Here is a 21,954-nt window from a genome sequence, read left to right as displayed (position 1 = left end):
TTCCTCTCTGATCTGCTGAGTAAATTAAAAGTCAATTTATAAACTTGTAACGTTTTTTTAAGAAAAGTTCGCAGCTACAAAAACTCAAATTCCAAAAAGTTGTTCACAAAGTCGAAAACTTTAAAGGAACACACACAAAGAAACACTCAGACAAATACACAACGCCTCTAAAAACTCGTCAACACATCTCAGACAAACTAAGCAAAAACAAAAATACTTTCAAAAACGGGACACATACCAAAAATATTTCAAACACAAACGCAAAACATCTTACATTTTATCAGAAAAACTCATAAACAATAAAATAATAAAAAACAGACACACCAAAAATCTCTCACACACAATCCACTCACACTACAAAAACCTGACACATAACCATTAATACCCATGCAAAAACTCAAATTCACCCAAAAATGCCTCACACATCCACAAAAAACTCCCACAGCAGAAGCTCCATATTAAAAAGATCTTACAAAAAACATCACTAAAAAACTCAAAAATGGAAAAACTTTCTCATAAACCCCAACGATCACATTTCCCAAAAAGCATACATAGAAGCTCGACAGAAAAAAAATTCCCAAAAAACATCAGACTAAAAAAAAAAATCACATACAAAAAGGTCACACAGTGAAATGTCTCACGTACCAAATACGCTTATACGCACTAAACAAAATCACCCTTTTACCCCAAAAGTCACTTATTTTGATGAAATAGAGGTTTTTCAATTTGTATGTTTTATTATTACTGGCAATGCTTTGTTGCTCTCACCTGTCTTTTTACATTGGCACTGTATTTTTGACACTCACACTGATTCCAGTTTCCTGTGTGTGTGTAACACACTATTCAATGTCATCTGCAGGAATCCAGCCAAAACACACACAGATGTCCATCACATTCCGTTGTTAACGGCATCAAGCCCGCGAACACGTGGAACATGCCAAGTATCTCTCGCCCGCTTCTCTGGCTCCGCCTCTCGTTTTAATTCACCACAGCTGAAGGGACACATGGCACTGATCCCTTGAGAAAGCCCAAGGTTAGACACAGGGCACCAACATGAAAAGAGGGCTGGGTGGGGCGCCACCTCAGTTTCTAATCTAGTTTATTTAGTTCAGTTGGGACATCTTAGATACTGGCTGTTATTGCCTATGGCCTATCGGTGTCACTCAAATAATCCCCACAATCTTGATGAAAAATATATGACATATTCAGTCTTGAGGAATAGGTCATTGGTGGTCAATGCTATCAGAAACAATGACTTACATTGACAACCTAGGAAACTCGATTCATTTCCTTGCATCTCTCTTTCTGGATTGCTTCAAATACTTGTATGTGCATGTAGATATTATTGCTTTGTCCAATCAGTTCAGCCTCTATGTGTTGCCATGTTGATCTAATCTGCCCAGAGCTTTCCAAATCAGTAGTGCTGGCCCATGTAACTAAGGCCGTATAAGCAATCGTATTCTTTTTTTTTCAGACAAAATTTTAAAATTGTCACACAAGGGTGCTGGCCCTCGAGGCTGTCAGCAATTTGCTGTCCACTGATTGGGTGGTCAAAGCAAGCCACGTTTGACTGGCAGTAGCAGTAGCTGTTGCAGTGTGCACACTTGAATACATTTAATGAATGATATTTCTGGTCAGTATGATGCATTTTATTGATCTATTTTTTTGTAGTAATAGCACTGAACTAGTAGTTTCTCTTTCCTGTCTAGTAGGACAACTCACTTCCTTAGTCATTTCTTCTTTTTCTTTTTTAAACCTTTACTTCTAATACTGGATCACAGTTCTTCAGAAAAAATACAAAACCAGTTGGGTAAAAAAAATACTCCAGTTAGGGCTCAAAAAAGGACCAACCCAATACAATATTTTGGTTAATTTGCTGATTTGTTTTATATAAAACAAATCAATTTTGGAGGTTGACCCATAGAAAATTACCCATTTTGGGGTTGTTTGCCCTAAAACAAGCCAGAAAGTTGAGTCAAATTGACCCAAATGTTAAGTTGATCCTTTTTTGAACAATAATTGGGTTATTTTTAACCCAGTTGTTTTTAGAGTGTAGGAACATTTTTGCATTCAAATAGGACAATTTATGTGTTACTAATGAAGCAAAACTACCGTTTGATATTTTGGTCCAGGAGACTACTTGTGTGTGGCCATTGTATACTATCCAGCCAAAACTGGTGCTCAGTGAAAAAGTGGTGAAGACAGAGCCATTATTAGGATACCTTAGTTACGCCACTAATGCGCTGAATTGTCTCACTAGTGTGGACAACGAGGCATACTAGTACATGGACCTTAAGATTGATATCAAGGATACTGAATAAATGCACTCCACTTTTACACGTTCTTCTTTGAGTGAGAGGCAGAGTGGAGCTCTCACAGGCAACAGTTGCCACTGTCAGTCATTGTCATCTCACTCACTCACACACACTCACACACATTCATGGCACATGGGCAGCGGGGTCACCCATGCTTCATAAAGGGCGCCGTTACAATGGCTTTTCTGTTTCTCTGAGCGGAGAGCTACAACACAATAGGCCCAAATGAATGTGCCGGCCTGATGCGACCCCACTTCTTGCCATTTTTCACCGGATGACAGCGAGGACGACGCAGCCAGACGGGGCAGCATGTTTTCAAAGGACGCCCCTGAAGGTGAGCCCTCACATTGCAGGCATCTCCGTATGCGAGTTGTGGAAGTAGTGGGTCATGAGAATAGTGAGAGAATGATTAATGGCATTCTGAATTTTAATGAGTGAACCTCTTTGAAAGTCAGGTGGTGATATGGAAAAAAGTAGAAAGTTTGAAAATGCTTTTTAACTCCAGCAGAAACCTGTCCTCACCGGTAAGACGATTCGGCACATTAGTACAACAGCAAAGATGCGCGTGTAGACAGCTGGTGAGTTGTGACATTTTTTCACAACTAATGGTCATCTCGGCCTAATAATAAGACATCAAACTAGATTGTGTAGAGCAGGTGCCAACTTGTGCACAGAATTGCCTGAATTTTTTGGTACTAGCGTATTGTTCAGGCTGATGTTAGTGTGAGCCACATGCTTACTAATTGGATCCAGTGAAGTTGCTGGTGCAGTCCAGTATTTTACTAATTAGCCTTAATTGAATATTAATTAGGGAAATCTATGCACTGGCTGACATCTTTGCACTTCTGTATTAGTACTCTTGACATTACTGAATTAAACAAAACCAGTCAACATTTAGCTAGTAATAATAAGTCAGAGTAAGCTAGCATGCGGAAGTTAATTACTTAGTCTTGACTCATTACTACCAATCTGTACGTCCTACTAGTTTGCCAAAGTGCACATGAACAAAAAAATTTCACACATTGACACTTCAAGATTGGCAAGGTGGAGCAAAAATAGAGTCAGCTGAGAGGCCTGAGCCTATGGGAAGCCATTTGACCTTAAGCTTCATGTACGAGTTCACTCTTTGTACTCACCAAAAAGACAATTCGACCTATTCACACAACTACTTCAGTGCACTTGTTTGGCGGTGCTTAACCTTTTTTCAATGATGTACCACTATGAAATTTACCCCCAAACTACTGCACAGTATTTTTTAAACTTTGAAACTACAGTTCTTGTGGTATCTCTCTATGTATGTTATTCTGTAACTCCTTATCAATAATGGTTTTATTTTTTGGCTTGTCCATCCATCCGTTCGTCCATCTGTCCATCCATCCATCCATCCATCCATCCATTCATCCATTCTTTTTCTCAAGCTGCTTATCCTCATAAGGGCCCAAAACATGCATGGCAGGTGTATTGGACATATTAAATTGTCCTTAATACGGTTTGCTGTGTGGATGGTCGTTCATTTCTGTGTGCCCTGCAATTGACTGGCAACCAATTCAGGGTGTCCCCCGCCTACTGCCTGAAGTCAGCTGGGATAGGCACCAGCAGGCCTATGATCCTTGTGAGGATCACAGCTCTAGAAAATGGACGGATGGATGTAAATGGGACTACCCAAGAGAGACTGACACGGGCACGGTGCTGAGTGCAGAGATTTCTTCGAGTAACAAAAAGCGCTACTAGTTGCCCCACTTAGAGTTCAACACCTCCTCATCAGTGGGGCCGCCTTGTTTTAAAGGGAAGTTAAAAGTAAAGGCTAAGAAATGTCTGGCGAGACTATGACTCATATTCAGGTCGCGAATGCTGTTAATAATTGATCTCTTGTTATGTGCCCAAGCAATAAGGCAAGAAAGGCGGTATTTGCAAATGGCGTGGCCTGTCTGCCTTTTGTCAAAGTTCACTCCTCCTACTCAGTACTAGTGTTTCACATACTGTACAGTACTGTACACTATTATGACTTTTTATCTCTGATTTGCACACTAAAGTGATCATCATATTTGTCAAGGCAATTTTATACTTGTGCGGTTTGACTCTGGATTTGTTACTAATCCTGTCGCTGGGGAGTATAACTTTACACTTAAATGATGTGATTGTGCATATGTGGAAAGCTACTATAAACAATCATTTAATTATGGTACAAATAATTTACAACTCAAATTTTGGAGGTAATGTCTTCATTTTACTTGGATAGTTGTATCTTCCCGAAAGACCCATTCCATTTATTTGTGCCCACTGTTGTGTCCCTTTCCCTCAGCAAGACAGCCAGGTCAATTGCAAAAAATAGAGAAACAAAAGCAAATGGCCACTACAGTTGAAACAAATGTTAATTACCCATGTAATGTGCAGGTGAGCGACAGAAAATCTTACAATTTTACATATTTATAGTTGAATATTATTATTTTGTTTCATTTTCTATGGCAGCAATATATAATGACAACCAAAACAATGGAATACTCTTTCACTAGATAGCAGAAGATATATAATACACAAATGACACAAAAATCTAGCAACCTTTTAGAATATGTGTGTGTGCCTTTTTTTCCACACGCTAAACTGCATGTAGTCTGATGTGAGAAGTGACTATATACAAATCACATATGTGAAACTGACAGTGCAAGAGCTCATTTTTGGCCCCCTATAGTAAATAGCAAATTTACTTCATGTCAGTTTAAGACTATTTTTATATTGGCAGAAAAAAAATCTGCATTGTGTTTTTACAGGTGTGATAGGAGGTTTTTTTTTACTATTTTCCATGACTTTTGATCCCAAATTCCACCACTTTGGTAACCATAAATACAACATTAATGAAATCCCCCAAAATGTTAACGAAATAACACATAGATGTTTTTTTTTCTTCCTTACCCTCTGAAGGCATGGAGACCGCTATTAAAATGCGATTGACGTCCATGCTCAAATGTTGTGTGCCTGATGGACTTTTTGACAGTATGCAAGCTTCCTGCTCTTTACTAAAGCTTCCTCAATATTAGTGCAGAGATTTTACTTGTTTCTCTACGGAAGTGAACATAAAAGGCAGCACAGGTGAGGCCGGGAATCACCTCCTCTTCCTCCTCGTCTCTCACCCCCTCCTCTTCTGACAGGTAAAAGTGCACGGCGGCGCATATCCTCCGCAGCACCTTCGTTGGAGAAGCGCAAAAGGTACAAGGCTGGCGAACGCCTTTCACGCATGTAAATATGACAAGTTGAAGTCACGGACTTGCTAAATGGGGCTTCTCCTACTGGGCCTGATTCTCCGTTACTGGATCACCACGGTGGAAGGTGAGCTATACATGTGTAATTTGTGTGTGTTTATAGTGCAAACAGTGCAAGTGTGACACTTGATAACGACTCTCCTCAAACGGGGACCGTCCCCTTGTGCGCTACCTCAGTCATTCAGCCTCCTTTGTCATTTATTGCACCTGACCTTCGTAAACAACGGTAGGAAGTGCATGAACCCTGTTTATCGCGTGTGATAACTACATAGCCACTGTACTGTGATTGAATATATTGAAAATCTCTGCATATAGAAGTGAATGCATAGCCTAAGGGGATATTGAAATTATTATTTGTGTCGTCTTAGCCCTGCTGCATGCACTTAACGCATTTAAAGTTGATTCAACATTAAAAAAAAATAATGACTCCAAGGTTATTGTAGTTGTAATGATCGTAAAACTATAGATCTTTTTTTACTTAAATTGAGAGGGGAAAAAACATATTTGTAAGAATGCAAATGTTCTAAAAAATAACAGAATAGTTGAAACTATATTTTGCATTTATAAAACTAACTAATTTTGTGATAATGTCCTTAGTTTACTTATTTGTCACCAGTTAATGACATATATGTATGTTTTAATTTTGGTACTGCTTATATCTGTAGATAGAACCAAGTTCGTTTGTTGGAGAGTTTCGGTTTGCTTTACTTTATGACTGCTCAATGATATAGTAATCTTACTTTTTTTTTAAATCTTGCACGAAACAAATGCTCAAAATAATAAACAACTACAACTATTACTGAAACTAATAAAAAGTTTACCAAAACAAAAACAAAAAATTTAAAATGAAATCATAAATCAGATGTGGCTAAGTCCACTTCTGAGAGACACAGCCCATCCTGTTTTCGATGTTTCGCTTCGACCAACACCTCATTCAATTGATTAGTTCATCAGCGTGTTTTGCAGTATCCTGATTATGACTCTGGTTTTAATCAGGTGTGTCAGTCGAAGGGAAACATTAAAAACAGACTGGATTATGGCTCTCAAGAACCGGACTGGGCCACCCCGATTAAGCGCTAATGAAATCTACATTTAGAAAAAAAATAATAAAACTTACTCACTTTATAAAAGAGAAGACAAAATGAAAAAAGGAGACTAAGCATTCTTATTTCAAGCTGTTAACGTTCCTGTTTGAAATGTTACATTTATAAAACTTTATAAAACTAATATACAAAACAAGTACAAAACCAGATAGAATTTCACATTGTATAAATACCAAATTGAACATACAGCGTAATGTGAAACAACAACAATGGACTGACTGAATGGGATTTCTTTCTTCTGCTACTCAAACACGCACAGAGCAACAACTCATGAAGTACAAACAGAGCGTAGCAAAAGTTATAGCCGCAGTTCAGTACCTTAAGTGCCATTAGCATTAGCGTTTGTCCATTCGTCAGTTCAAGACAAGTACTTACATGCAGAGGCTTGGATGAATCAAGTTTAAGATTTTAGATTTGAGTACTGTCAGGAAGCTTGCAGTAATGGTGTCAAGACGTAGAGACCGCTTAATTGATGAAAAAAAAATGATGAAAAGGAGACAACTTCAACAAGCATTAATAGCATAACAAACACATTTTCTTCTTTTTAGGCATTTTCATACAACACAATACTATTATTCTTTATTAAAACATGTAAAAAAAAAAAAACAGCTATATGCAACAAATATTATTACTATTTACATTGTAATGAATTGCTGAAGAGTGAATTGTGAAAAGTGACTCTGATTCTGTCCCTGTTATTTCCTGTACGCCTTGACTGAAGCGATTTGTTTTTGTGTGTTTCTGTATTCGTATTTGTGTATGTGTTTTAGGTTCATGTTTAGCTGATAGTGCTGTGACTTGTGATCTATGTCTCCAACTCGGTCCACACTGTGCCTGGTGTGCACAGGAGGTAGGTAGCAACATCCTAAACTGCACATTTCGTAAGTGTGATTTTTACACTATAATGTTATCTTCATTATCTTCTCCTCAGAACTTCACCGACTGGTTGTCAGTCAGCAAAAGGTGTGACACACCAGAGCGCTTGCTGGAAAAAGGATGTGGCGAGAGCCTGTGGGAGTTTCCCATTTCTCAGGGAGAAATCCTCCAGGATCAACCACTTGGGAAAAAGAGCGGCAACATGAATCTCACTCAGATATCCCCGCAAAAAATGGCGCTCAAGCTACGACCTGGTAGGCAATTTTCATATTTAAAGATAGTTGTTGTTTGGGTCTTCATGGAACATGTTGATTGCATTTTTTGACAGGCAGTAAAGTGACTTTCCAGGTTCAAATCCAGCATACTGAAGACTACCCTGTGGATCTCTATTATCTGATGGACCTATCAGCTTCCATGTTTGATGATCTGAACATGATCAAGGACCTTGGCTCCACCTTATCCAAGGAGATGGCGAATCTTACCAGTAAATTTCGCATGGGCTTTGGGTCTTTTGTGGAGAAACCTGTTCTTCCCTTCATCAAGATTACAGAGGAAGAGCTCGCCAACCCTTGCAGGTAACACAGAGATGAACCATTCTCCTTCAAAATACAATGGAAAATATGTGATGGAAATTCAGACTTGATTGATTGACTTTTCTGTTTGTGTGATTATTGAAATGTTGAAAGTTTGATTCCCAGTCTGTCTCCTAGAACTACCTGGTTTTGCAGTCATTTGTCCACAGGGTCCATTGAATTACTTTTAGTCCTGTTTGAAGGTGGAAAAAAGCTAAAACTTTTGGCATATTTTATATCTGGCAGCACAAGCCAAATGACAACAATCTTTTGTCAATTTTTTCATTTTGGTCGCAGCTGTAAAATCACATTTCCACCATTTGGAATGATTCCATGGGACTTGCCAAAATTAGCCACTGTTTAAAAAACAGATGAGGTATCTTCAGACTGGTGATTTACCCACTAATTTACAGATAGCTACAAAAATGCTAATAAAATAGTGAATAAAATGTGCAGCCATCTAACATGACAAGATTTAAGATTTGAGCTTATCTTGAGATTCAGGATTTAGAAAAAAAATCTGTAAATAAAGCTTCCTAAAATAAAGATGAAAAGTACAGGTAATTAAACACTTTGTAATAGGTAGACACACCGAAATGAATCTCTGGGTATCCTTCTTTAAACATTTTTGGGGTCTGTCTTCAACTCACAGTAGCGCCGATGCAGTCTGCTTGCCGACATTTGGCTACAAACATGTCTTGTCCCTTACGAGCGACACGGACAAGTTCAATGAAATGGTCTCCATGCAGCATGTGTCTGCAAACATTGACGTTCCCGAGTGTGGCTTTGACGCCGTCATGCAGGCGGCTGTTTGCGGGGTAAGGGTGACGTTTCAGCACAGGCAGAAATTTATGATTTGACATCACTAAAGTGAGCAAGACCAACAATGTTCTCCCAATAGGACAGGATAGGTTGGAGGAATGATTCTATGCGTTTGCTGGTGTTTGTCAGTGATGCTGACTCACACTTTGGGATGGACAGTAAAATGGCTGGCATTGTGATTCCCAACGATGGCCAGTGTCACCTGGACACCAACGATGAATACTCCATGTCCACCAAGCAGGTTTTGAGGCCATTCCTTTCCATTTTACACATGTTGAACTCGCCACAGTAATAAATGATCCCTGCTCTTTCTGTTATTATTTTTTTTTATCTTCAGGAGTATCCAACTCTGGGCCAGTTGATTGATAAAGTAGTGGAAAATAATATCTTACTGGTATTTGCTGTGACAGAAAAGCAGAAGCTTAACTATGAAGTAAGATTTACCTTCTTAAAGGATTCCATTTATTGCAGTACAATGAACTCCCATTTATTGCATGGAAGACATTCCAGACACACCATGAAACATATGTATAATAGAGCTGCAGATGCTCTTAACCCATTTAAAATCACTCTAAAAATAATTAGGTCAAAAACATATTTCATTATTTGTCAAAAAAGAACTAACACAATATTTGGGTTTAATCCAACTTTCTGGCTCTGACAGAACAACCACACGATAGATTTGTACATATTGTCTTTTTTTTTTTTTTTTATGAGCAAAACAATGATTACAAGGCCTTACACTCATATAACATCATTTTGAAGAAATGAAGACTTCCTCGCACAGTTCTCCAATGACGCGCTACCGGTATTTGAAATGAGCACTTTTGTTACAATAATTGTATTTAGATAGATAGATAGATAGATAGATAGATACTTTATTCATCCCCGTAGGGAAATTCACATTTCCAGCAGTATCCTCAAGTCGAGATATAAAATATGAGAAATAAAATACACAAGATACACATAAGTCCAGTACAGAAGTATACTTAAGGTGCTTGTTAACAGTGTAAACAGAATAGTGTGAATCGTTGGAGTCTAGTGCAAGTATAATTAAGGTGCTTGTATAAAGTGAATAGTGCAGTGCAGAGTATGAGGTTTAGAGTTTAATGTGAGCTTTTACTGCCCCGGGTGGAGTTGAAGAGCCTCATGGCATGGGGGAGGAAAGATCTCCTCAGCCTGTCCATGGAGCAGGACAGTGACAGCAATCTGTCACTGAAGCAGCTCCTCTGTCTGTGGATGATGCTGTGTAGTGGATGTGTTGGATTGTCCATTTCTTCACAAACTTGGCACAGCAACATACAAACTAAGTATAATGGTTGCTTGAAACGCCACAATAAAGATGGTAAAAGTTAAAAGGTGATATAGCAAGGTTTTCACTGTACTGAAGATGCCAGCCTCACATGAACGCTGCTGCTTTTCCCCCACTATCATAGAACTATGCAAACCTGATACCTGGCGCCACCGTCGGAGTCGTGGCCACGGACTCTCGCAACATCCTTGAATTGATATTAACGGCGTACAAAGTGAGTAAGTGTGCAAAGAAAAAGTTGTTTGAGTTTGAAAGACCTTTTCTCTAAAATCCCTCTTTCATTCTTTCTCCTATTATGCTTCCCTGCACCACCCGAGAATTTGCGTCAGCGTGTTCAGCTGCAAGTCTCGTCTTGTCCCGACCGTTTGATGTGCTTGTGTCTTACTCATTTTTCTCGGCAACTTGTGCTTCCTCATTGTACGTTTGTGTAAATCGAGCTCGTGATGGCAAAGTTCCCATTATTCAGTGACACCTGATTTGGGAACAATTCAAGTTTGTCTTTTAACTTAAGCGTGACAAAGAGATGGAGACTTCCTTATTGAAGTTTGCAGTATGAGCATTTGTTCCTTGTCCTTTATATCCATCTTAGGGTTCATGTGCTAGTATGCTGTTTGTCTTCCAAGGGAAGACAATACATCTGTAGGATCAGTAGGGTGCGTCAGTAAAATGACCAGATTGACAGTTTTTTTCCTGCCACTACTGAGTGACATTTTTGTACACTCGAAGGACATTTTAGTCATGCTAGTAGAACTAGGAGAACATTTCACAGTAGTTGCCATTTAATGACAGGTGGATCTCTAAATGTTAAGTAGTTTTAAAAAGTTAAAGAGAGAATTTTGTGTCACATAGTACAATTTTAAAATGGCACTGATCAATTCGTATAGTTTTGTTTCACGAGGAACATAATCCTAAAATACCAAAGTGCATGTATGTCAAAGATACTGAATAAATGCTCAAACGGAATAATTCTAAGCGATTTGAACACTCAATAGCCTAGTGGTGACAAAGAGCATGAGTACAGCCCTCAAAATTTCAATTCAATAAACGCATTAATGGCTTCATTAACGTTTTGGAGGCCAAACTAAAATTCTCATTGAAAAAATCATTGCATCTCCTGGTTATTAGGGACACAAATAAACCTAAATAATAACTTTTAACAATTTTAACAATCTTTAACAGTTTTGCTTCCCTTTATTTCTTTTTTCTTCAACAGGTTTCCTGATTATGTTCAGTAGTGCACAAAAAAAATACACAATATGACCCCAAACCCCTAAAAAAAATCCAACCTTTGAAAAACTAACCAGAAATATGTTATAAGCCAGGGGTGGTTTTAGAAAAAAAATATATCTATTTTTTAAAGTGGCGTTAGTTGTAGGGAAAGAACCACCAGTTCTGCCAAAGAAGCACCAGTTCTACCAATGTGCTGTAGTTTCTCTACGTGCTGAATTGTCTTTCAAGCAAGGACAAAGAGTCTATTAATACTTGGACCTTAAGATGGATAGTAAGGATATGGAGTCATTGCTCATATGACTTTCCATAATAAATGGATTGTGTAGGTACTAAAGGTAACTAAGCCACACAAAAACACTTCAGGCGATTAAATATCACGCTTTTAAGCACCCAGACAGTTTGTTCATAGAATTCACTTGTCAAACTACGCCTTTTCTCATGTTCAGATGAGCCATCAGTCTTTCCTCAGGTTATTTTTACAGCCCAGCACACCTGGAATGATGACTCACCCCAAAAAGGGATAAAGACAGACTTTACACATTATAGGTCATCACAAAATGAAACCGGCCTTTAAATACTTGGAAAGTCCGTCGAATGATATGATGACAGCTTTCATTGTGGTGAGTCTAAAAGATGTTTCTTTGCAAAAGATGATGTACTCTTTTTGAAGGAACTACGATCAGAGATTGAATTGGAGGTCCTGGGAGACACAGAAGAGCTCTGGTTTTCTTTCACTGCTATTTGTCCAAATGGGACAGTCCTTCCGGAGCACAAACGCTGTTCCAATGTAAAACCTGGAGAGACGGTCAGTTCTGTTCATATCTATCTATCTATCTATCTATCTATCTATCTATCTATCTATCTATCTATCTATCTATCTATCTATCTATCTATCTATCTATCTATCTATCTATCTATCTATCTATCTATCTATCTATCTATCTATCTATCTATCTATCTATCTATCTATCTATCTATCTATCTATCTATCTATCTATCTATCTATCTATCTATCTATCTATCTATCTATCTATCTATCTATCTATATATATGTGTGTGTACACGCACACACACACAGTATTCTATCTGATAACCATTGTCTCCTCTCTAGGTGGTGTTCAATGTGTCCGTCGAGCTCTCAGGTTGCCTGTCTGGAAGTCGACACTTCTCTTTGAAGCCAGTCGGTCTCCAGGACACTTTGGATATCGAATTGGAGTCTCTGTGCTCCTGCGATTGTAGACGGCCTCCTGAAGCTGGCAGCAGCAGTCGGTGCACGGAGGGCCAGGGGATTTTCCAGTGTGGCGTGTGCTCGTGTCAGCCGGGCTTCTCAGGAGCAGAGTGCGAATGCGATGAGGAAAGCGCATTGTTGAGCGACTGCGTGGCAAACAATGAAAGCGAGATATGCAGCGGTCAGGGGCAATGCTACTGCGGAGAGTGTGTGTGTGATACTTCCAGCTTTGGTCATATCTACGGACCGTACTGCGAGTGTGACAACTACTCATGTGTTCGCTTCCGTGGGGAGCTCTGTGGAGGTATGCAATTACATTTCCGTGCAATCATCTGTTGAATTATTCATGTGTTTCTGTGGCAAGCCTTTTGACATTAGCGCCTTTGTCTTTTAGGCCACGGGGTGTGTGATTGTGGAGAGTGCCACTGCCAAAGTGGTTGGACAGGGGAGTACTGTAACTGCAGCAGCAGCAGTGAGGCATGCCTTTCCCAAGATGGAGGCCTGTGCAGCGGCCGGGGCAAGTGCGAGTGCGGACAGTGTGTCTGCTTGGTTGCTGGAGCATCGGGGGACTTGTGCGAGAAGTGCCCCACATGTGGAGATGCGTGTTCCATTGCAAGGTGAGAGCATGCCATTAGATATTAAGTAGTGTTCTTTCATGTAGCGCTTTTTCTTTGTTGATTTTACATTTGCAGGTGGACGTGTTCAAGTGGACCTTTTTGTTCCAATTACATAACGTTCATGATCAAACTTGACCCTTTTAAATATTTGACAGGAATTTAAAAAAAACTAAACATTGTTTCAACTTCAAACATGATAAAATATTTAAACATGATTATGATATGGGTGCAGCAAAGTTTGTGAAGCTTTTCCTGATCAAATTTGATCTGTGTCTGTACTAAAATGGATTTTAGATAAACTAGTATGTGGTGGATCAATTCAAATTATATCTTAAACTGAAATTGTGCATGCTATCAATTAATGCATTTTTTTATTGGACAAAGGTCGCGTAAGGTGTTCAAGCGAGCGCTTGAAACAGTCTTGAGAAATTATTTTGCCACCGTATTGGCAAAAATTTGGTCAGAAACATGCACCTGTTGGTCTTTGGAGGGATACAGTATGTGAGGACTCTATCCACCCATTTTCTATAGCCGCTCATCCTCATTAGGGTCGCTGACTTGGTGGTGCCTATCCCAGCTGTCCCTGAAATGGTTAGTTGTGTATAATTGTTTTTCCTTTTTTTTTTTTTTTTTTTTTGATGGGACATTGGGGATAGTGTTCATCTGGGTTTTTGTTCCCACCGGGAATCAAGTTGTCTGTGTTCACTCCCACAGTTTTTAGAATAGAATAGAATAGAATAGAATAGAATAGAAGTCCAAAGTGAAAAATGATGATGGAAAATGAATAGTATTTGTAAGGGTTAAATGTGTAAGATGTTGTTTCCTTATACCACACATCTGATCTCTTTTGTCTCTTGAACAGCATATCAGGTTGTGGTTTCCTTGTTCACATGTGTCTGCGCCCTGCAGGTGACATCAAAAGACAACTAATGTCTTCAACAGTGAACTGAAGGATTTCCTTTCACTATTGTAGAGCAGCTGTTGCCTCTCGTGCCATTTGATAGCTCAGTTAAAGAGGAGATGGGTGGTCTTGGGAATATTGATTTTTCTCTTTTTTTTTTTGCAAACGATCTTTGGATAATTGTAATATGTGTCATGCCCTTTGTATTTCTTACAGGACATGTGTGGAGTGCCATCTCCAAGCAAAAGATGATGCCGAGTTGTGCGAGCAAAATTGCAGCCTCCCTAAGATTTACATCAATACAACAGAAGGTACCTCAGTCCGACAGGATCGTTGTTATTGAACTACCCCAGCATTGAACCTATTTACCTTGCTTTTAAAGGGGACATATTATAGACCTTCTAATTGCCTGTGAGTAATCAAATAAATTGTTCTCGAGTGATTGCACATTTGGAAATCAAGCCATTTGATATACAGCTTAAGGCCGGGGACAATTCAACACACTTGTGGAATGACAATTCAACACACTTGTGGAATGACTAATGCGCATGAGTGGAACAGTGGCTTACTACTTATGTTTTTTTTACCTCTACATTACCCGATGACATTTCTGCACACTAGTTGAACAGCTGTGGTACACTAGAAGGACAACTACATATCAGTAATTTACGAGCAGGACAAAACTATTTGTGATGCTAAATTCCTTGAGGCTACTAGTGCCAAGCCTAAGCTTCTACCTGCCATGTTACTAGCGTACCACAGAAAATTTACTTGTAAGGATGTATTGCATCAGAGTTTGCCAAAAGTGGCACCACCAAAAACAAGCTATTTGTCGGGAGATATTGTGGCTCTGAGGTCAAAAGCATTTAAGGAATTTGTTTTTAACCTCAACCTCATTACTTGTCCTTCACTGATATGCAAATGATACTCTTTGTCAAGATTCATGCGGAAAATATGCCAGGAGAGCGTTTGTCTGTGAATGAGATTTGTGTCTCCTTGTTTAGTCACACAGTTTTATGAGTACAATGCAAAGACATGATAAGTGATTAAAGTTTTTTTTCCAGTTGTTTTTACTTTTTGCAGAGTGAACTACATGAATTAGTTTCATCATGAACTGAAATAACTCAGTTTGGGACTGTGTTAAAGTGAAGATCTAAAGGTTCTGAGTTCAATCCTGGGATTTGGCCTTTAGGAGGTGCTCATTGGCACAAACCTTGGGTCCATAGAAATTCATGAAGTGAAATTTCTTGGGTGGTGTTTTGGTCCTGTAATGAGGTCCAGGTTACCAAAATGTAATTCATGTCTTCTTATTGAGCCCCACTGTTTTACTACTGCATCACAGTAGTTTACTAATAAGATGAATTTCCTTTCTTAAAACAAGCTATTCATTGGTGAGATATTCTTCTCCTGAGGTCAACCACAAGATTTCTACATCTGGTGTTACCTTTTGCAGAGTGAACTAATCAAATTTGTTACATCATGAACCCAACTCGCTCAGTTTAGAGAGTGTTCGGCTAAAGATCTAAAAGTCCCTGGTTTTGGCATTTAGGAGGTGCTCTATGTTGCACCAATCTTAGGTCCATCGAGATTTATGAGAATTAACTACTAGGCCGTGATATGGTCTAGTTTGTACACCTTCTGGCACAAATCTCAGGTCTGTCGAATTTCATGAGGTAAAAGCAGAGCGGAGCGGATACCGTCAAAAGTGAAAAGTAAGGTCACCTTCTCCAGCCAGGTTTCCCTTTGGCTGTGAACGCAATGTTAGACCCAAAATTTAAAGGACACTTGTTCAATCCTGGGTTTCAGCATTTCAGAACTATTCCTTCTTGCATGCCTTCGTGCATGGAAGTTTCCATTTTCTTAGCCGCTTATCCTCGCTACAGTCACAGCCATACTGTAGCCAAGCCAAGCTGTGTTCAGGCAGGTCAAACTGCTCGGGGGTGTTGTTTTGTTCTGAGAATGAGGTCCAGGGGGCTTTATAATTCTTCTCTTCTTGTTAAGCCTTGTAGTGTTACTACTTCAGCAGTTTACAAGTGAGGTTGAATTCGATCCTTAAAACAAATCAACTCACCTAGATACATTGTGGCTCTGAGGAAACAAGCACTTCTCAATTTTTATAATATTGGTCTTCCCTTTTGTCAAGTAAACTGCTCAATGTGTTTCCATATGAAGTGTAAAACCTAATTTGGGTGAGCGTTATCCTCATTATATGAAGGTACCTGGGCAAATCTGGTTTAAAATTCTGTTAGACTGTGATTTGTAATTCAGTTCAGGAGGTTTCCACTGCATGATTCTTGTTGAGCCTCCCAAATTTACTAAGGCAGTGCAGAGACATTGTGGCTCTGAAGTCACGATTCTGTGGTTAATTTTACCTTTTGGAGAGTGAACTCTGCAAAATGGCTACTATTACATGATGATTGTTGAGTCTCCCAATTTTACTTTTCAATGCAATACCTTTTAAAGACTGAACTACTCAGATAGGTTCCAGTTGTAAGCTGAAATAACTCCGTGGGGAGAACATTAGCTTGAAGTTCTCAGTCCCTGGTTCAGTCCCGAGTTTTGTCATTGAAGAGATATTACACAAACCTCAGGTCCATCTAAATTTATACGGAAAAACAGCTAGACTGGGATTTGGTTTAAGTGTCCGGTCCAGGACACTACCACGGGATGATTCTGGTTGCACCTCCCAATTTTACTAATGCAGTGCAGAGATATTGTGGCTCCGAGTTCACAACCTTTTATGGTTAGTTTTACCTTTTGTGGAGAGAACTACGCGATGTGGCAGGTACAAGCCGAAATAGCTCAGTTGGGAGAGCGTTAGCTTGAAGATCTAAATGTCCTTGGTTCAATTCCGAGTTTCGGCATTGAAGAGGTTCTGTGCAAACCTCAGGTCCACCCAAATTAATTTAGATAAAAGAACTTACAAGACTGTGATTTGTTTTAAGAATTTGGTGCAGGAGACAACCACTGCATCCTTCGTGTTGCGCCTTCCATTTTTACTAGTTCAGTTGGGAGAGTGATTCACCTTAATATGTCCCTGCTTCAATCCCGAGTTTCTTCATTGAAGATATGCTACGCTAACGTCAGGTCCATTCAAGTTCATATGAAAAAACAGGACTAGGATTTTGCCCGAGAAGCCGGTCCAGCAAGATTCTTGTTGAGTCTCCCAATTTTACTAATACAGTGCAAAGACAAATTGTGGCACTGAGTTCACAACCCTTCTATGGTTAGCTTTACCTTTCGCTGAATGAACTACTCAAATTGGTTTCCTTTATCAGCTGAAATAGCTCAGTTGGGAGAGCGATAGACTGAAGTTCTAGATGTCCCTGGTTCAATTCCAGGTTTCGGCATTTCAGAGGTACTGTGCAAACCTCAGGTCAGTCTGAATTAGTAACATTACTAGACTGGTGTGTGTTTTACGTATTTGGTCCGGGAGACTACCACTCCATGATTCTTGTTGCGCATCCCAATTTCACTAATGCAGCATGGAGATATCGCGGCTCTGAGTTCACAACTGATTTGTGGTTAGTTTTACCTTTTGCGGAGAGAACTACCCAACTTGGCTCTAAGAACAAGCCGAAATAGCTCAGCTGGGAGAGCGTTAGACTGAAGTTCTAAATGTCCCTGGTTCAATTCCGGGCTTCGGCACTTCAGAGGTATTGTGCCAACCTCATGTCCATCCACATTAATTGAATCAAGAACATTCCTAGACGGTGGTGTGTTCGGTCCAGGAGACGACCACTGCATGATTCTTTTCACACCTCCCAATTTGACTAATGCAGCGTGGAGATATTGTGGCTCTGAGTTCACAACCTTTTTTATGGTTAGTTTTAATTTTTGCGGAGTGAACTACTCAATTTGTCTCTAGGTACAAGCCTAAATAGCTCAATTGGGAGGGCGTAAGATTGAAGTTCTAAATGTCCCTGTTCCTGGTACTCTACTACCCTCCGCTCCATCCATGCTCATACGGAAAAGCAGGTAGACTAGGGTTTTGAGAATCTGGTCTAGGATGATTCCACTGCATAATTCTTTTTGAGCCTCCCAGTTTTACAAATGCAGTGCAGAGACATTCTGGCTTTGAGGTAACAACCCTTCTACGGTTAGTTTTACCTTTTGACACTGAGGTCACACCACTGTTTAGCTTCACCTTTTGCAGAGTAAAGTACTCAACTGTCTTCTAATTGTGAGCTGAAATAGCTCAGTTGGGAGCGCGTTAGATTGAAATTCTAAAAGCTAAGTTGAGCTTTACCTTTTAAAGACTGAACTACTCAATACTACTTTATACGGAAAAACAGCTAGCTTGGGATTTGGTTTAAGAGTCCGATCCAGGACACTACCACGGGATGATTCTGGTTGCACCTCCCAATTTTACTAATGCAGTGCAGAGATATTGCGGCTCTAAGTTCACAAATTCTTTATGGTTAGTTTTACCTTTTGCGGAGAGAACTACCCAACTTGGTTCTCAATACAAGCCGAAATAGCTCAGTTGGGGGAGCGTTTGATTGAGCTTCTGAATGTCCCTAGTTCAATCCCAGGTTTCAGCAGTGAAGAGGTACTCGAACTGGTTACAGTTGTAAGATGAAATAGCTCAGTTGGGGGAGCTTTAGTTTGAACCTCTATACCTCACTTGTTCTGTCCTGGGTTTCAGCATTGAAGAGGTCCTGCACATATCTCAAGATGGTGGTACCCAGAGGGCAGTTTTTTTTCTAGGTGGTACTTGGTGCGAAAAATTTAAGAAGCACCGCTCCATTTAATAGTGATATATAATAGTGAGTCCTGTCCTTTTAATCAGTTGGACAATGGCAAACATTTTCGTGACCTTGTTCTACAGGCTCTGCTATTGTGGTGCATGTGAAGAACCGATGGAGCGTGGCTTCCTTTAAAGAAGAGATTATTTTAAACATGCTATACTTGTGCAAGCTGAGAGCGATATCTGATCATCAATGAGGATTTTATAGCTGTGAAACATAATAATGTAGACTTCACACTGGGAATACACACACACACACAGATTGTCGTCTTTGATATGGAAATCCCAATGACAGCACAACAGAGGCGAGGATATCCTTTTACATTGTCGCCTCACTGTTGAAAGGGAAGATGATATACAATTCGTTGGTGGGCTCCTTATGTATGTTCCAATTTCCTTTCAGAATCAGACAAGAGCACCTCTATGCAATGCATTCTGATGTCCGAAAACGAGTGCTGGCTCTCATTTAGCGTGCTTGGAGGGGACACTATGACGGTCTACAATCCGCACATTTATGGTAAGCTGGGAAACATAGCATACGTCCATGAAATGAAGGATGACCATACTTCCATCCATCCATTCATCCATCCATCCATCCATATCCACTTTTTCTCACTAGGGTTGCTGGCTTGCTGGTGCTTATCCCAGCAGTCTATAGGCAGTAGACAGGAGACTCCCTGAACTGGGTGCCAATCAATCGCAGGGCACAGAGGGATGAACAATAATTTACACACCCAAACACACTTAAGGACAGTGTAGAGTTTCCAATACAGCTGCCATGCATGTTTTTGGAGTCTGGGAGGAAGCTGCAGTGCCCGGAGGAGGCACACATGGGCTCGGGGAGAACATGCAAACTCCACACAGGGAGGCTGAGCAACTTTGATTTGAACTCAGGACTCTGAACTGTGAGGCAGAAGTGCTAACCACTCTTCCACCGTCTTGAATGACCATACTATATGACCATACTATATGAATAATAGTATAAACAGTGTAAAATAGATGTATGGATAATATTAATGATACATATTGTGGCTGCATATTTTCAAACCCTCATTTCATATCATTTCATATCATGTGGGAACAAACCAATTTTGAGTCATTTGTTTCTTGAGGTGGACCTTTTTTTCTGTAAACATATTGGCCTTTGCCTATGAAATTGTATGCTCAATATAATTACCTTATCTATGTGAATATAAGTTTTGAGAATTTTTTGAAGATTTTAGCAATAATGATATTAATATATAATTAGTCAAATACCTTTCCCTTCTTTTATAAATTGGACTAAATTTTACTATTTTTATTTTAGATTGGAAAATAAAATAAAATAAAGAACAGGTTAAAAATGAATGTAAAAAATGAATGTAAAACGTCGCAGTACATATACTGTAATATTTTTAATACAATATCAATATTAGGCCAGTCAGTGGATATTTGCCAAAGAATATGTTTATGTGACTAGCCTGCTGATAAACAAAGCAAACACTCTTGTTCTTCTTTTTATAGATCTCCAAACGTGTGGTTATCATCACAGTCTTCTGATGATACTTTTATATAATTTCTTTTGTAAATGTATGCAGTTTCATGGTGTAGAATTTTAGCCAATATGTGTGCATGTCTAACAATGGATGACCGCATAAATAGGGTTAGGGTTAGCATGTGCACTGTTTTCAAATTGATTTCTGTCGCAATCTGTAGCAAAACATACCACTACAATTGTCGTTCCAAAGTTTAGTAAATCAGACACTGGTGGCACAGTAATCTGCTTTAAGGCTATTTTTTTGTTTATTTTTTCATCCCAAATATTTTGCAGTAGTTGGGGGGTGAAAAAAAATCACAGGGTGTCCATCCTTGAAAAAGGGATGAGAACACTGATTTAAAACTTTTAAATGTGAGTATATGACCTGCCCTAGGTTGTCCTGAACCACCCAACATCCCAATGATCATCCTGGGGGTCTCACTGTCTATTGTGTGCATCGGACTGATCCTGCTGGCTGTTTGGAAAGTGCTAGTGTCAGTTCACGACGGTAAAGAGGTGGCCAAGTTTGAGGCCGAGAGGGCAAAGGCAAAGTGGCAGACGGTGAGATTCCGGAGTGCATGTTTTGTGTAATTGTGTACTTTTACCTTGTTTCACTTTAAGGATTCTCTTCCATTGCTTAGGCATGTAAAACATGTACAGTAAATGCAGATTGTTTATCTGATCGTAGAAAAAACATTTTTGATGGTGACAAAACAAGTCAAATCCCACAGCGTTGAATGTTGTGTCTTTTTTTTGAGAGCTGTGTGTGTTTTGTGTTTTCACTTAGGGGACCAACCCACTGTTCAGGAGCTCCACATCCACATTTAAAAATGTTACCTACAAAAACAGAGAGCGGGAGAAGGTGATTACAATGGAGCCCTACTGATGATTAGCTGGAGGCAATGCCAACCAGTATCTGAGATCACTTCGTCTTTGTTCATATGATTTTGTGTGTATGTGCGTGTGTGTGTGTCACAACGGGAAAGTGATATCAAAATGGTTTTATCCTACCACATGAAGCTCTGAATTGATTCAGAGTTGTAAGATTGAGAATACTGACAACCTGATGAACAGACATGACTGTGTCATACTTTTGCTGCTGTTTAACTGCAGTTTGCCTGCAGGTGCAAATGCACACTGACTAACACACTGATCCTGGCTGTCTGTTGCGTGAATTTACAAGCTTCAACGTGGCAACAAGGAGCTAAGAAAGAACACTAAATTATTTATGTGGTTGACTACTGAAAAAACAAATAAATGTCCTGATGTTCATGCAATGAATGTAAAGGTTAAGTTTGCGATTGTCAGTGCTTTTTCTGTTATTGTAAATATAAGGCTGAGCCTACAGTGTTGATAAGTGATGCTGTGAAATGTTTGTTTTTTTATATGGACTACAGTAATATTATTGTTAAATAAATATGATTGTTTATATGTTTTAGGACAACTTTGAGAAAA

The 21,954-nt window shown here is 39.4% G+C and overlaps 1 protein-coding gene and 3 non-coding genes across 5 annotated transcripts; all 4 read left to right on the top strand.

Annotated features, from left to right (window-relative positions):
- The first annotated feature begins 2,451 nt into the window (after positions 1-2,451).
- itgb6 (integrin, beta 6) lies at positions 2,452-21,930 on the top strand. 2 transcript variants are annotated; one of them, XM_088413732.1, is made up of 16 exons: positions 2,452-2,649; positions 5,462-5,519; positions 7,446-7,525; positions 7,607-7,805; positions 7,880-8,126; positions 8,776-8,941; positions 9,025-9,186; positions 9,283-9,378; positions 10,382-10,471; positions 12,158-12,292; positions 12,599-13,019; positions 13,110-13,332; positions 14,450-14,544; positions 19,387-19,500; positions 20,894-21,060; positions 21,287-21,930. In XM_088413732.1, the coding sequence occupies exons 1-16, from the start codon at positions 2,545-2,547 to the stop codon at positions 21,383-21,385; spliced, it is 2,457 nt and encodes an 818-aa protein (XP_088269858.1). In that variant the 5' UTR covers positions 2,452-2,544; the 3' UTR covers positions 21,386-21,930. The 2 variants fall into 2 exon arrangements, with proteins under 2 accessions (XP_088269858.1, XP_088269859.1); XM_088413733.1 differs by having other exon boundaries at positions 2,453-2,649; positions 5,462-5,639.
- Positions 17,025-17,097, top strand: trnaf-gaa (transfer RNA phenylalanine (anticodon GAA)). Its single transcript has one exon. It is a non-coding gene; the product is annotated as a tRNA-Phe (tRNA).
- Positions 17,511-17,583, top strand: trnaf-gaa (transfer RNA phenylalanine (anticodon GAA)). The gene has a single exon. It is a non-coding gene; the product is annotated as a tRNA-Phe (tRNA).
- trnaf-gaa (transfer RNA phenylalanine (anticodon GAA)) lies at positions 17,809-17,881 on the top strand. Its single transcript has one exon. It is a non-coding gene; the product is annotated as a tRNA-Phe (tRNA).
- Positions 21,931-21,954: the final 24 nt, after the last annotated feature.

The sequence above is a fragment of the Hippichthys cyanospilos genome, chromosome 4, assembly GCF_059441005.1.
Source record: "Hippichthys cyanospilos isolate Australia breed blue-spotted pipefish chromosome 4, RoL_Hcya_1.0, whole genome shotgun sequence".
Classification (NCBI taxonomy): Eukaryota; Metazoa; Chordata; class Actinopteri; order Syngnathiformes; family Syngnathidae; genus Hippichthys; species Hippichthys cyanospilos.
Note: the sequence above shows the minus strand (reverse complement) of the source record. Positions and strands in the feature narration are given on the sequence as shown.

Bases quoted from the DNA above. Each gene is read 5' to 3' on its own strand.
- itgb6 (XM_088413732.1), top strand. From the start codon at position 2,545: ATGTGCCGGCCTGATGCGACCCCACTTCTTGCCATTTTTCACCGGATG. The intron at 2,650-5,461 runs GTGAGCCCTCAC...CTCTTCTGACAG, and splicing joins TTCAAAGGACGCCCCTGAAG to GTAAAAGTGCACGGCGGCGC. The intron at 5,520-7,445 runs GTACAAGGCTGG...TATGTGTTTTAG, and splicing joins TCGTTGGAGAAGCGCAAAAG to GTTCATGTTTAGCTGATAGT.